At 41.7% G+C, this 15,940-nt stretch overlaps 1 protein-coding gene across 1 annotated transcript; it reads right to left on the minus strand.

Annotated features, from left to right (window-relative positions):
* Window positions 1-968: 968 nt before the first annotated feature.
* On the minus strand, window positions 969-15,926 carry Zcchc10 (zinc finger CCHC-type containing 10). Its single transcript, XM_090321305.1, has 4 exons — window positions 15,767-15,926; window positions 5,925-6,086; window positions 3,481-3,522; window positions 969-2,160 (listed from the first exon to the last, which is right to left on the minus strand). The coding sequence occupies exons 1-4, from the start codon at window positions 15,805-15,807 to the stop codon at window positions 1,884-1,886; spliced, it is 522 nt and encodes a 173-aa protein (XP_090177431.1). The 5' UTR covers window positions 15,808-15,926; the 3' UTR covers window positions 969-1,883.
* Between the last annotated feature and the right edge of the window lie 14 nt (window positions 15,927-15,940).

A 15,940-nucleotide genomic window follows, 5' to 3' on the forward strand; every position in this document is an offset into this window, starting at 1 on the left:
CAAGTGGATCTGTGGCACAAATGGTAGAGCACTAGCATTTAGCAAAAAAGCTTAGGGACAGGGGCTGGGAGTTTGGCCTAGTGGTAGAGTGCTTGTCTAGTATGCACAAAGATCCAGGTTCAATTCCTTGGTACCACATACATAGAAAAAGCCAAAAATGGTGCTGTGGGCTCAAGTGGTAGAGGTCTAGCCTTGAGAAAGCCCAAGAACAGTGCTCAGGGCCTGAGTTCAAGACCCTGGACATGCACAATAGAAAAAGGAAGGGAAGGGAAGGGGAGGGAGGAAGGAAAGAAGGAAGGAAGGAAGGAAGGGAGGGAGGGAGGGAGGGAGGGAGGAAAGGAAGGAAGGAAGGAAGGAAGGAAGGAAGGAAGGAAGGAAGGAGCGAGCAAGCCAGGAACATAGCCTAGTGGTAGAGTACTCACCTAGCATACATGAAGACCTGGTTTTGATTCCTTGGTACCACAAACACAGAAAAAGCTGGAAATGGGGCCAGGGGGAGGAAGGAAAATTAAGGAAAGAAAAAGGAGGGAGGGAGGGAAGAAATGAGAAAAATATTGTGAATGCTGGGAGCTACTGATTCATGCCTATAATCCTAACTACTCAAGAAGCTGAGATCTGAGGATTGTGGTTCAAAGCTAGCCTAGCAGGAAAGTCTGTGAGACTCTCATTTCCATTTAACCACCAGAAACACAGTAGTGGAGCTATGGCTCAAGTGGTAGAGTGCTAGCTTTGAACAACAACAAAAACCCAAGATAGCAGTCAGGCCCTGAATGAAAGCCCAAGGATGGGTGCATGCCTGCACACAGAAACAAAATCAAAGGAAGCATTGTGAATTTTAATTTTCATGTTAGATTTCAATTGTGTATATGTTATGTAAATATATCAGAGTAACCTTTGTTGCTTATATTTATGCAGTCGACAGTCACAGGTGACCAGTTATTTAAAAAAAAACAAACTCACACCATAAATGCAAAATTTGGAAGAGGCAATCTTTATTGAAGGCATTAAAAAAAATTCTTAATAAAAGACAACCATCATTGCCCTAATTTTCTGTAAAAATTATCTCCTTTTCCTTTCTGAATGGTACCTTTCTACAGCATGTTAATATATAAATATATTTAAAGCATTTTTACTTAGATTAGCCTTATATATGGCTGCTTTCTCTTCTGATACATTTCATCTTTTTTAAAGGCACCAAAATTAAGTCCTTAGATTCATATTTTTGTCCCTTTTTAGATTTTACTAGAATTTCTCAAAAAAGGGGAACTAAGTAAGAACTTCAGGAACCAGAGGAAATGAATAATAAGACAGAACAACTTGAGACTTGTAGCATTCCAAAGGTCTAAATATATTAATAGGTTCCTTGATCTTGCATCAGGACAAAAAGTAGAATAGCTTTCCAAACATAAAAGTAAACACAGAGCACATTTATTAATGGTAGGAAAACTTCTTATGGTGACAATGTATTAAATCTTACATAACAAACACAGCCCAAAGCATTACAAAAAAAATACTTTGCCAAATATTCTGATATATTATCCTGAAAACCCATCCCAAACATACCAGTAATTTTTTTTTAAAGTATGGAATTTATTTCACAGGGAAAAAAATAAACTTCATCACAAAAACAGATTTACTGGTATTTGATCTTTGATTGAGTTCTAGAGCTACAGCTTAAAGGTGTTTTTTTTTTTTAATCCACCGCAAAGTAAGTCTTTCTTCATATAATCCATTATTAATACTCTGTCTTTTCAACATGAAACACTTAGACGCCTTTGAACTCTAGAAATTTTGGTCAGCTAACCTAGTTGAATGTTTTCTAAATTCCCCTTTGAGAATCTCACTGGTTTTCAGTCCGTCTGTCCAGTATGGAGGGAACAATTCTATTTCTTTTTCCTCTTCCTTGGTGGCTCATCCTCGGAGCTGCTCTCTGTGCTGCTGCTGCTACTGGAAGAACTGGAATCTGAGTCTGAGTCTGAATCAGAGGAGGAGGATGAGGAGGTGGAGGAGGAGTCCGAGGAGGAGGAAGAGGAGGAGCTTTCATCTGTGTCACTGTCCTCTGAAGAGGATGAGGTAGAGGTTTCTTCATCACTATCTGATGAAGAATCACTGTCTGAACTGTCACTGCTGTTGCTACTGGAACTAGTTACACTCTTAGACCTATTGGAAAAGGAATGGTATACAGTAAGTCCACCTTGTTCCTGGACTTACTACATGCAGTTTGACCAAATATAGTAAAATAATCATTTTAAACTTTTCAAAAACCAGTATTTGATTCTTGGGAATGAATTACACAGCGTATGTGATGAAGTTCTCAGCTAGACCCATGAGTTCTGTTTAAGTCATTGTGTGATTCGCTGAGGCTTTCCTGCCCTGAATGGAAATCTGCTTTCCCAAACAGCAAATGGTGTCCCAAAGCAAGGTCAAAGTTCATGTCCTTGGTAGTAAAGGGGAAGTAGATCATGCACAGGGCAGGGCTGAACTGAGCATTTGCTGACTGACCTTCAAGGTCAGCTTCTTCAAAATTCATGTCCTCATGAATACCAAAGCTATGTACATGGGGAGATGATTATTTAACAGGGCTTTACAATAATGTTACATAACACTGTATGTATATCTTGTAGTATTGCTACGATGTTACCTTTAGGATTGATGTTCTTTTGATTTGTAAACTATGCCCCCTCCTTTTATGAGATCTTTTGGTTCATTTAGCAACACTTAAGAGTTACCAAAAGAGAATTAGTGTATTATGCTTTGGAGTAAATACTAGAATACCGCTGCAGTGTAACCACTGGAACTATTTAAACCTCACATACAGTGATACATGTTTCTTCTTTTCACTTTTTCTTATTTTGCAGTGCTGGGGATAGAATCTAGGGCCTCATGCAATCGAGACAAGTACTCTATCTGCTAACCATACCCCGAGCCTTACACATTCCTTATTTATAATTACTTCAGCATGGATAAGGGCTGTTCAAAAGTTTCTTAGTATTTTAAAACATTTTCAAAAACATCTACTATTCCTAAGTATAAAGACTCTAGAAATATATAGAAAAAGGCCAAGGACTGGAGGCTTATGCCTGAAATCCTAGATAATCAAGGGAGTGAGATTTGAGGATTGAGGTTTGAAGCCAGCCCGGGCAACAAAGTCTGTGGGACTTTTATCTCCAATTAATCACTAAAAAGCCAGAAGGGCAGATGTGTCTGAAGTTGTAGAGTACCTGCCTTGAGGAGAAAAAAGCTAAGCAAAAACACAATTGAGTTCAAGCCTCAATACTGGTAAAAGAAAAGGAGAAATGGAGATAGGAAAGGAGAAATGGAGGCAATGAATTACAGATAACAAGAAAACAGTATCAGAAAGTAGGACATTACTCAAAAGACTTCATATCTAAACCTTATAACTATTATTTTAAAGTTATCGTTCTTGTCCTTCCAACTAGTATTATGTTACCTACATAATACTCTTAAAGCCACACATACCTTTTGTTCTTGTTCTTTCTTTCTACATTAGCTTCTCCAATGCTGACAGAAGAGGAAAAAAGCTCCCGTTAATAATTACTACATACAGCTCAAAAAACTCTTTTTACCATTCTCAGAATTGTTTTACATTGGAGAAACACATGGTCTGTCATGGTAACATGTTCTCAGAATACAGTATTGGTATTGCTTGCTATAACCACATGGAAAGTTTCCCATTGTAGGCTATATACTGTACATGTAGTCCACATAATGATCATTTTAAGCAACATTTTCTTATTTTGTTTTTGCCAGTCCTGGGGCTTAAGCTCAGGGCCTGAGCACTGTCCTTGGGTTTTCTTAAGACTAGAGCTCTACCACTTGAGTTGCAGCACCATTTCTGGCTTTTTCTATGTATGTAGTACCAAGGAATTGAACTGGGTCTTTGTGCATGCTAGGCAAGCACTCTACCACTAGGCCAAACTCCAGGCCCCTTACATAACAAATTTTAGCACCCTTACCTTTTAGAGCCAGGTGAGTTAGTAATTAAGATGACTGAATACACAAATTTGATATAATTGTTCTAATTTGAGTCCCCAGAATCATACCATAAATGGTTCTCTCTCTCCCTCTCCCTCACATTTGACACAAAAAGAAGCAAAGCTGAGAGAGATCAATGATGACGTTGTCACCCTCACACCATGGCTAAGTGACCAGGGCAGGCAGCCTGACCGGGTCCACAAATACGCAGGAACACACTGTGTAGCAGGGAACCAAGGAGACTCCAGCTAGACACAGACCTCTGTCTTCCAAAAGGAGCCCCTCTGACAGGCCTGACAGGCGCCGCCCCGCCCCCCCCCAGCCCACTTGCAAGAGAATGGGGCAAGCTGGGTCTTACTAATTTAACCTGGAACCCTCGCCCCCCCCCCCCCCCCCCCCCCGCCTCTCTCGTCAGCTGTGGGGCTTGAACTCTGGGCCTAAGTGCTGTCCCTGAGCTGTTCAGCTGAAAGCTAGTATTCTACCACTTGAGCCACAGTGCCACTTCCGGTTTTCTGGTGGTTAAATGGAGATGAGAGTCTCATGGACTTTCGTGTCTGGGATGGCTTTGAGCCATGATCCTCAGATCTCAGCCTCCTGAGTAGCTAGGATTACAAGTGTAGGATTATAGCAGTGGCTGATGAAATGTGTTTAAGTGGCTGTACTTGCCACATTTGGAAAATTAACCTTATCTACCAAGAAGGAATTAAAGGATGAGGGATCATAGTTATATACTGCTTTAGAGTGCACGGAAATCATTCCTCACATGTAAGGAGCTAAGTCACAAGGAGGAATGAGTAATAGTGCAAGCTAACACATTCTTATTTTTTTTTAAATTTTTTATTGTAATTAATAAAAGGGTTACATGATATTTGCCAGATAGAAAGTGCATTAATTCACATACATTGATACCCTTTCACATGTCTTGGTACCCATTACCCTCTCCCCCACTCCCCCCTCCCGTCTTGGTTTTCCCCCCTTCCCTATCAAATTTCAAATAACCAAATACAAATAAATTCAATATATCAGATAACAAAGTGAGATACTGTAACAATATGAGATACCCAAGGGACAGCAAAGGAGATGAGAGATAACATAGTACATAAAGGACAACAATCATTCGCTAACACATTCTTATAATAATGACTACCTCGTGGATCATGAATGTTCAAGAGGTTAACATCCACTGGGCAAGCTGGGATCTTTAGGTAGAATGACCTGATTTTGTGTGTCAGTGGCCTAGATCATAAGTCACCACATAATCTCTACTCTGCTTAAAAGATCTACTCTCTATTAAAAGGTGTTTACTAGGGCCAGTAATTTGGCCTAGTGGTAGAGTGCTTGTCTATCATCCACGAAGACCCGGATTTGATTCCTTGGTACCACATACTTAGAAAAAAAAACTGAAGTGCTGCTGTGGCACAAGTGGTAGAGCTCTAGCCTTGAGAAAGCCCCAGGACAGTGCTCAGACCCTGAGTTTAAGCCCCAGGACTGGGAAAAAAAAAAAAAGAAGGCCAGGGATCAAGAGTTTGGCCTCGTGGGAGAATGCTTGCCTAGCATGCACAAAGCCCTGGGTTTGATTTCAGCTGATTTTCCCAACTCAGTGTTATTTGTTGTCACTTCACTGATGGTTAAGGCACTAAAGGGACATGATTAAGAACAGGGGGAGCAGGCTGGTGGTTTAACGTAACTTGTGTGACACTGACTTGATGCCTCTGTGTTTCCTTTCTTCATATGTAAGCTGAGGATAATGGCAGATTTGAAGTTTAATTAACTAATTCATACAAAGTATTTAGTATGGCTCCTGGCATAAAGTAAGCATTCATTAACAACTAGTTAGGATTATAATTAAAATCTAGAGAATTACCATGAAAGAGTATCTTATTAAATTATCAATAAACAGTCCTTTTGGATACCATGTATAAACCTACCTTTGTTGCAATAATAATCTATTTTCTTTTTCTTTTAAAGCTTTCTTTAGTTCTGCTGTTCTTGAAGGCCTATGTAGATATTTTCTTTTCCCTGTGCATTCATAAGTCCAATGTCCAAATTCCAAGCATTTCTGACATCTTACATGTTGCTTATTTGCTTCACTACAAAGCAAAAAATGGAATATAAGTCTTAGATTCTGCCTGGTGGCACTTTCTGACCTGAAATGCACAAACAACATAAAGTATAAACTGATGTCTATTGTCATGACAAACTAAGGCATGGACAGTATAATAAATAGTTCAAAGCATAAACCTTTCAGGTAGTTACATAGAAGTGACCATGACTGGACTTGAGATATAGCTAGAAAAAAAAATAGTTGAAAGAATGAATAAACTATTCATTGTTGATGATGTATCATGCATATAGCACATCCCAAAATATCTATAAGATATTTTAGAATAACCAGAGTTACTAAACGAGTTTAGGAAAGGCTTTATATCGGGGCAGGCAAACATTTCTGTGAAAGGTCAAGCTATACATATTTTAAGCTTTGAAGAACAGGAGGCAAAATTATGGAAATTGTATAGGTACTCAGATAACAAAAAAAGCCAAGTTTCATAAATACTTATTGATGGAAATAAAAAATACAATAGTATAATAACAGGAGTATAACTTTATCTAGTAGACAACCACTGATTTGAATGAGAGAACAGTCTAGATTTTTATATTTTTGGCAATGATAGAAATCAAACCCAGGGCCTTGTGCATGCTAGAAAAGCAACTTAAGGGCCGGGAGTTTGGCCTAGTGGTAGAGTACTTGCCTAGCATGCACAAAGACCGGGGTTCAATTCCTCGGTACCACATACATAGAAAACAGCCAGAAGTGGTGCTGAGGCTCAAGTGGTAGAGCTCTAGCCTTGAGAAAGTCCAAGGACAGTGCTCAGACCCTGAGCTCAAGCCCAGGACTGGCAAAAGGAAAAAAGAAAAGAAAAGCAATTTAATCCTGGGCTACATCCCCAATCCAATCAAAACATTTTTTAACAATCTGATTGAAAACTCTCAGAATAAACATGGAAATAAAAAACAACCAAATCAAGATATGGAACAGGGTAACATCATATATATACATATATATATACACATATATATAAAATATATATTTCTTAGCATAAATGTTAAGAACCTGTGGCTCATGCCAATAATCCCCAGTATAGAGGAAATGGATGCAGGAAGCTTGAGTTTGGTATCAAGTGGGCTACAAAGTGATATTCTGTCTAAAACAAAACAAAACAAGCACCAAGCACTAATATGCAGAATTTAATGGATCATGTACCACCACCAACAAAATATTTATAATCCTAGTCACTCTGGAGGCTGAGATCTGAGAATCATGGTTTGAAACCAGCCCAGTGAAAAAAGTCCCCTTGGGACTTTATCTCTAATTAACCACTCAAAAACTAGAAGTAGCGCCGTGGCTCAGCTGTGGCTCAAGTATAGCCTTGAGCACAAAGAGGTTCAGGCACAGCATCCAAGCCCTGAGTTCAAGACCCACACCAAAAAAAAAAAAAAAGACATTGCTGTATAAAAATACAAGAGCAAGAGCACACAAATAAACCAAGGGAAAACAGTCTAGAAATACATGTACATACCATACATACAAAAAGTGTATATGTGATGGGGCTGGGAGTTTGGCCTAGTGGTAGAGTGCTTGCCTAGTAGAGTGCTTGCCTAGCATGCACAAAGGCCCGGGTTCAATTCCTCAGTACCACACACATACAAAAAAGCCGGAGTGGTGCTGAGGCTCAAGTGGTAGAGCTCTAGCCTTGAGAAAGTCCAAGGACAGTGCTCAGGCCCTGAGCTCAAGCCCAGGACTGGCAAAAAAAAAAAAAAAAGTGTATATGTGAACACCTAATTTATGAGATACATAGTACTACAAAGTAGGGAAGAATGGAGAAAGGTCAGATTCTAAATGGTACAGAATGACTGGTTAAACAGGGCAGTATAATCTGCTGAGTACACATTTAGGCTAACAATAAAGGTTTACAAGGAAGTGTAAGAACAAAACATAAAGAAAAATTACATAAATGAGTTATAAATATTTCAAAAATAAACAAACAAACAAAAAAAACCCCTGCCAGGCACTGGTGGCTTAGGTGGGTAATCCTAGCTGCTTAGGAGGTTGAAATCTGAGGATTGCAGTTCAAAGCCAGTCTCTTATCTCCAATTAAGGTGTGGCTCAAGTGGTAGAGCACTACTACTGAGTATAAAAGCTCAGAGAAAGTGCTCAGATGCTACGTTCATGTCCCAGGCTGGAACATAATAAAACACAAACTGGGGCCAGGAGCATAGCCTAGTGGTAGTGTGCTCACTTAGCATGCATGAAGCCCTGGGTTCGATCCCTCAGTACTACATACACAGAAAAAGTTGAAGTAGCACTGTGGCTCAAGTGGCAGGGCTCTAGCCTTAATACTCAGGCCCTGAGTTCAAGACCTAGGACTGGAAAAACAAAACAAAACACAAACTGGTATAATTTCTTAAAGCCATCATTGCACAAAATAGGCATATTTTATAGCTCAGCAACTCCGCTTGCAAGTACTCACAATAGAAACTCATACAGAACTATGGCAGAAAATAAGTGTAAGAATATTGTTTTTCCTGGCTGAGAGTATATCTCAATGGCAGAACACCTGCTTATTGCACAAGGCCCTGGTTAGAGCCCCACAATGCGGAAAGGGAGAGGAGAAAACGAAATGAATATCACCTTTCCTTTATATACCCTTTCAAAAGTTTGAAGTATCACAATCTCTCAAATTAGCTTTTACAGTTTAAGTAACTTAAACCTTAAGTTCAGTTTAGATTACTATTTTTCCAGTCCTTTTTAATCCCATGTTTCATTAACCCAATTACTGCTTATTTTCTATTAACTGGGACATTCTCCTACATAATTATAAAATGCTCTAAGAATCAAAAAAAAATCAATGTTGATTAATTCCTACTATTTAATCATTAGACATTGTTTAGGTTTGACCAAATGGTACAATAATGTTATACATGAAAAAGTTCAGTGAAGCACCAATTTTTGCACTTTTCCTGTTTAGAATCTTTTGGTCTGGGAGAATTCCTTATTCATATCATGCTTTTCATGACCTTGACATTGTTAAAATATTACAGATCAGCCAGGTGCCAGTGGCTTACACCTGTAATCTTAGCTATTCAGGAGGCTGAGATCTGAGGATCTCAGTTCAAAGCCAACCCAGACACAAAAGTCTGATACTCTTATCACCAATTAACCACCTCAAAAAAAACAGAAGTAGTGCTATGGCTCAAATAGTAGAGCAGCAGCACTGAGCTGAAGAGCTCAGGACAGCGCTCAGGCTCACAGTTTAAGCCCCACAACTGACAAAAATGAATATATATATATATATATATATATATATATATATATATATATATATATATATATATATATATATAGCAGATCAGCCAGGTGCCAGTGGCTCACGCCTGTAATCCTAACTACCCAAGAGGTTGAGATCTGAGGCTTTTAGCGAGCCAGCTGAGCCAGCTCAAGCTTATCTCCAATTAACCACTAGAAAACCAGAAGTGGTCTGGAGCTCAAGGGGTAGGGCAGTAGCCTTGCACTGAAGAGCTCAGGGACAATGCTCAGGCCCAGAGTCCAAGCCCCATGACAAAAATAACATAAAAAAATAAAAAATTATAGACCAGTTATTTTGTAGGACAGACTTCCATTTGAGTTAAAACATTAGTTCCCCCAAGATCACTCATGTAGTCTTTGGCAGGCCTCAGCTCCTTGCTGTACTGAGTCACTCCATAGGACTCCTCACAAATATAACTTTAACTAGAATAAGTGACCAGAGCCACCAAAAATAAATAAATAAACAAAATAAAATAAAGCCAAGCCAAGAGTTGGGACTTTGGACTGGAGGTAGAGTGCTTGCCCAGCATGCATGAAGACCCAGGTTTGATTCGTTGATAACACATACATAGAAAAAGCCGGAAGTGGTGTTGCGGCTCAAATGGTAGAGCTCTGGCCTTGAGAAAGCCCAAGGACAGTGCTGGGCCTTGAGTTCAAGCCCCAGGACTGGTTAAAAAAAAAAAAAAAAAAGAAGAAGAAGGAGAAGTAGCAGCAGCAGCAGCAGCAGCCGCCGCCAAGCCAGCACTGAGTTTATTCTCCAGTATAGCCGGAAAAGCATCATAACATGTTTTTTTAGTACGGAGGATTGAACACCCAGCATTTGCATATGCTAATCATGTGCTCTACCGAAAAGATATGTTCCCACTCCATTTTATTTTAGAGAATATCTTATTAAGACAATTAGGCTGGACTCAAACTTGTGATCCTTCCACCTAAGCCTCCCAAATGGCTGGAACTATAGATATGGCCCCCTCACATGCAGGTATCAATGAATGCTTTCCTGTTTTACTCAATGAGGTATAGTTCACCACCATCATTTTATTTGGATTTTTTTTTTTGCCAGTCCTGGGGCTTGAACTCATTGCCTTTGGGCTTTCTTAAGGCTAGAACCCTACCACTTGAGCCACAGCACCACTTCCGGCTTTCTCTATGAATGTGGCACCAAGGAATCGAATCCTGGGTCTTTGTGCATGCTAGGCAAGCACTCTGTCATTAGGCCAAACTTGTGGCCCCCATTTATTTGGATTCTTTTGACATGGTTCTTTCATTCTTTAAACACCTCTTGCTTTCTGGTTCAATAACAACAAAAATATCAGGCTCATCTTGTGTCTTTTTTTTTCTATACCAGTTTGAAATCAGCCATTTCTCCAAGGAATACTGATGTTTCTTAGGAGTCAAGAGAGAGGCACGTGTGTGCTCACTATGGCAATATTGCTGTTTCCAGGTACTCCCATGAGACAGAGCTAGGAAACACACACACACACACACACACACACACACACACACACTACTAAATACAAATATTTTACATCAACATTCAATAATCTGAAAATCATGCATTTACATTGACATTATAATCCAACTTCACAGGGCTTATTCTATTTTTCCCTCTATTCTTCTCTTCTGCAGAGAGAAACCTGGTTTCCATTATCCCTAATACATTTAGTTATTTGGCCAATGACACTCAAGTAACCACTGCCCATTATAGCCCGACACCTGCTTCTCCTGGCAATGCTCTGCTCACTTCCCTTGGTGATGCTGTTTACTTTTCTTGGGATCTCATCCACAGCCCTTCTCCATCTTCCCATCCTTTTTGCACACCTTCACCCCGGCCTGTGCTCATTCCCACGGCCTGTCTGGACCTCCATTATGAACACGTTCTCCCTTCTATTCAGAATCTAATAGCCTATAAGAAATTACACTCCATTTACCCACCCTAACCAAGTAGATGTCTCAAGAGGATGACAATTTTTGCTAAATTGCCTCTGGACAGCTAGTTCCCTAATCCTGCTTGAGGTCTTGTGCCAGCACCAACCTGCTGGATGTCCTCTGCAATTGCTGGTATTGTGTTTGGACCCCTCTGTCAATGCCCTTCCTTAAGCCATTGCAGATTCCTTAACCCCTAATATAAATGTTAGGATAGTGATTACTTTTAGTGGATGAAGGAGGCTATGATTAGGAAAAGAGCTCAGAGGACTCCGGTTAAGTTATTATATATCCATGTATCTATATATCAATATTTTAATCTTTTAATCAGGGTAATGATTACATGGGATATTGCATTTAAAAGTACTTGCCTAGCATGCATGAAGGCCCGGTTTCAATTCCTCGGTAATACATAGAAAAAGCTGGAAGTGGTGCTGTGGCTCAGTGGCAGAGTTCTAGCCTTGAGAAAGCCCAAGGACATGGGCCCAAGCTCATGCCCTGAGTTCAAGCCCCCAGAACTGGCAAAATAATAATAATAATTTCCTGTGCCAGAAGGCAGTCTAGTCGTAGAGTGCATGTCTAGTATGCACGAAGCCCTGAGTTTGATTCCTCAGTACCACAGGAAAAGCTAGAAGTGGTACTATGGCTCAAGTGGTAGAGCACTAGCTTTGAGAAAGCTCAAAGACAGTGCTCATGCCCTGAGTTCAAGCCCCAGGACTGGTAAAATAATAATAATAATAATAATAATAATAATAATAATAATAATTTACTAAGGAGCACATTTATATTGCTTTTAACATGTGTCATATTTCATAATAACAACTTTAAACAAATCCTGATTCCTCAATTCACAGCTATATGATCTTTTCTTTGTCAGTTGTGGGGAATGAACTCAGGGCCCAGGCATTGTTCTTGAGCATTTGTGCTAAAAAGGCTAGCACTCTGTCCCTTTTAGCCACAGTGTTACTTCCAGTTTTCTGGTGGTTAACTGGAAATAAAGAGTCTTATGGACTTTCCTACCCAGCCTGGCTTTGAACTGAAATCCTCAGATCTCAGCCTCCTGAGTAGTGGGTCAGGCCTGACCCGATGGCGGCTAGTTGGCTAGCCAGCTAATAAAGTGTTGTTATGTGAACCAGTTTCCTCTTCTACAACAGAAGGAAATATTGGGCCGCAAATGTGGTAGAGTATTTGCCTAGTATGCACGAAGCCCTGGGTTCTATTTCTTAGTACCACATACACAGAAAAACCCAGAAATGGTGCTGTGGCTCAAGTGGTAGAGTGCTAGCCTTGAGAAAGCCCAAGGACAGTGCCCAGGCTTTGAATTCAAGACCCAGAACCGGCAAAACAAACAAAAAAGTTGTTTGAAGCCAGGCACAGTGACTCACACCTGTAATCCTAGCTACACAGGAAGCTGAGATCTGAGGATCTCCGTTCAAAGCCAGGCCAGGAAATACAAAGCTGAGAGACTCTGATCTCCAATTAATCACTAGAAAACTCTTGTGGCTCAAGAGTAGGACACCCTCGCCAAAAAAAAAAATTTTGTTTTTTGGTTGTGCCAGTCTTTGAACTTGGACTCAAGAGTCTGGGGCACTGTCCCTGAGCTTTTGTGTTCAAGGCTAATGCTCTACCACTTGAACCACAGCTCCATTTCCAGCTTAATTTGAGATAAAAGTCTCATAGACTTTCCTTCCCAGGCTGGCTTCAAACTAGGATCCTCTGATAACAGCCTCCTGAGTAGCTAGGATTAGAGGAATGAGCCACCAACAACTGGCCTTAATGGGTAAAGTTATATGACAACTTTTATTTTCTTTTTTTTTCTTTTTTTTTGTGGGTCATGGGGCTTGAACTCTGGCCTGGGCACTGTCTCTGAGCTCTTTCAGCTCAAGGCTACAGCCCTGCCCCTTGAGTCTCAGCTCAACTTCCCATTTTCTAGTGGTTAATTGGAGATAAAAGTCTCACAGTCTTCAGAGCCCCGGCTGGCTTTGAACCTCGATCGTCAGATCTCAGCCTCCTGAGCAGCTAGGATGTGAGCCATGGAGCAGGGCTGACAACTTTTATTCTGTATCATTTTCTTCCAACAAGACCAAAAGCTCTTGGAGGTAACATTTACCTCTTCTATGTAGTACATTTACCAAAAACATGTACATTGTAACAACACATTTGTTAAATTTCTTAAATAAGAAACAGCATTATTTATATGCTGGAAGTCTCATTTTCACATCATATTTACAATGGATCTTTGATTTTGCTAGTTCAGTATTCATTTACATTCTGTGATTTACTCACCCAGCACACAGTTGGTTATAACCAAATCACTCAATTGGGTAGACTGGAAAATAATAACATGACCAATTCAGTCACTTTCCCAAACCGCAATGCCTGGCTCAAGGTTGAGCTTCCTTTCACCAATGAAATGTAATGAACTGAAATTCAATTAAAGGACCATACATACTGCAGTCATCTTGTAACTAAAATAGCCTAACCAAGCTTGGAACTAACACCTGAAAGAGCAAGCTAAAGAGAGGAAGAAGGGAAGAAAAACAGGGGAGAGAGAGGAAGGGAAAAGGAGGAAGAAGCTGGCGCTGGTGGCTCATGCCTGTAATCCTGGCTACTCAGGAGGCTGAGATCTAAGGATCAAGGTTCAAAGACAGCCCCATCTTTGACACCAAAGTCCCTGAGGCTCTTATCTCTAATTAACCACCAGAAAACCATAAGCGGTGCTGTGGCTCAAGTGGAAGAGTGCTAGCCTTGGGCTGAAGAGCTCAGGGATAGTACTCAGGCCCAAAGTTCAAGCCCCACAACCACAAAAAGAAAAAAGAAAAAAAATGGGGAGGGGGGAGAGGGAGGAAGAGACGGTAAGAGAAACCTGGGACCTGGGTGACCTAGTTTAGCAATCTTATTAAGTATTATCACCTCATTCTTGGTCTCAGAACTGACTTCAAAGCCTGCCAGGCTCAACGCCTATAATACTAGCTGCTCAGGAGGCTGAGATCTGAGGATGGTTGCTCAAAGCCAAATTAACCATGGGAAGTGGGGCTGTGGCTCATAGTGGTAGAGCTCTAGCCTGGCGTAGAAGAGTTAAGGGACACCGCGCCCAGGCTCAGAGTTCAAGCCCCACAACCAGACAAAATAAAAATAAAAAAATAATATATACACACACACAACTAGGTATAGATATAGACATCCCTACTAACCAACTGTGAGCTATACATAATACAAAGATAAAAACGATGATGGCATAAAACGCTGAATGACAAAGTGGCAGATCCTTTCCAAAAAAAAAAGAACCTGAAACAACCCCTGTGTATATTATCTTTGCATTACTGTGTGCTGCTTTGCTTGCTCATTAGATACAGTAGAGATCTTTCAGTTAATAAATTCTTCCCAGCTAACACCTGTGATCCTAGCTACACAGGAGGCCGAGATCTAAGGATCTGGTTCAAAGGCAGGAATATCCAGGAGACATTTTTTTTTTAATCTTCAATTAACTGCCAAAAAAAGCCAGAAGTAGAGCTGTGGCTCAACTAGTAGAGTTTTAGCTTTGAGTAAAAAAGCTTAGTGCCTAGGCCCTGAGTTCAAGCCCCAGGACCAGCACCACCAACAACAAAAATTTCCAACCTCAGAGCAATGATAACACTGTCTGGCTCCTCTTTCTAAATGCTTTCTAGAATCTTTCTTACCCCTTCAATCTCTCTTTGCAGGTCGAGGTTCAACTTTTAGCCAAGTCTGAAGCTAAGTCCCCTGAAGTTCAGTCCACCCAACTTAAAGAAAGCATTGCTCTTTCAGACGTCCCAACTTTATTTCTTGCAAAAAGCGTGTGCTTGTTCACCTTATCAACCGTTTTCGCCGTGACAGAGGACGTCGGCTCCCAGAGAGCAGAGAGGCTCTTTTCTCGAATACCTTTTCTTTCAATCTTTACACTCATGGGAGTGTTGCTCTGCCAGATATTGATATTGACTGAAAGAGGGAATGAATGGCAGAAAAGGAGCTAGCTAGGTAGCTTAGGAGAAGAGTCTTCGGCGAAGAAAGGGGAAGAGGCAGTCGAGGCCAGCTGGGGAGGCCAGGTCTGCACGAGGTGTGGGGAGGAGAGGAGGGGAAGGATGACAGGAGTTTACCGTCAGCCGAAGCAAAGGTACCGAGGTAGGGGAGGCTTCGGGCTGATTCTGGCCGCTCGTTGGGGGCTGGCAGAGGGGACACCAAACACCACCGAGACCCAACTCTTGGGGCTCCCCGTCCGGCCCCGCTGGGTCTCACCCGACCGCCCTCCACCGAGACGCTGCCCCCAGCGCCGCCAAACTTAACTCTTCGGGCCGAACCCCGAGAAGAAACAGGTAAACGGCCGTGCCCGCCGCCTCCCTGCAGGAGGACCCTCCCCTCCGGACCCTGGCATCCCCGGCGCCAGCTCCCGAACCGTCTCCCCAACCCGCGGCGCGCCGGGCGGGGGTGGGGTGGGGGGTCCCAGGCGGCCCCCTCACTCACGCTTGTCGCCGGGCTATGAGCCGATGCATGGGAGTCGCCATGATGTGACGAGACGGCGCGCCGCGGGGGCTTCTGGGAAACTCTGTGGAAAGGGGGCGGGACCCCGGGCCTGGGCGGCCGCAGACGTGGGCGGGGCTTGGGCCTCGGGGATGCCTGGGCGGCTTCCCGCCCACC

The sequence above is a fragment of the Megascapheus bottae genome, chromosome 29, assembly GCF_031878675.1.
Source record: "Megascapheus bottae isolate mThoBot1 chromosome 29, mThoBot2.hap1, whole genome shotgun sequence".
Classification (NCBI taxonomy): domain Eukaryota; kingdom Metazoa; phylum Chordata; class Mammalia; order Rodentia; family Geomyidae; genus Megascapheus; species Megascapheus bottae.

What these genes read in the sequence shown, in the direction of transcription:
- Zcchc10 (XM_090321305.1), bottom strand. Translation starts at nt 15,807, where the DNA reads ATGGCGACTCCCATGCATCGGCTCATAGCCCGGCGACAAGC. An exon ending in CTCATAGCCCGGCGACAAGC is followed by an intron (nt 6,087 to 15,766) that starts GTGAGTGAGGGG and finishes TTTGCTTTGTAG; the next exon opens with TGAAGCAAATAAGCAACATG. An exon ending in AGAAAGAACAAGAACAAAAG is followed by an intron (nt 2,161 to 3,480) that starts GTATGTGTGGCT and finishes CTTTTCCAATAG; the next exon opens with GTCTAAGAGTGTAACTAGTT.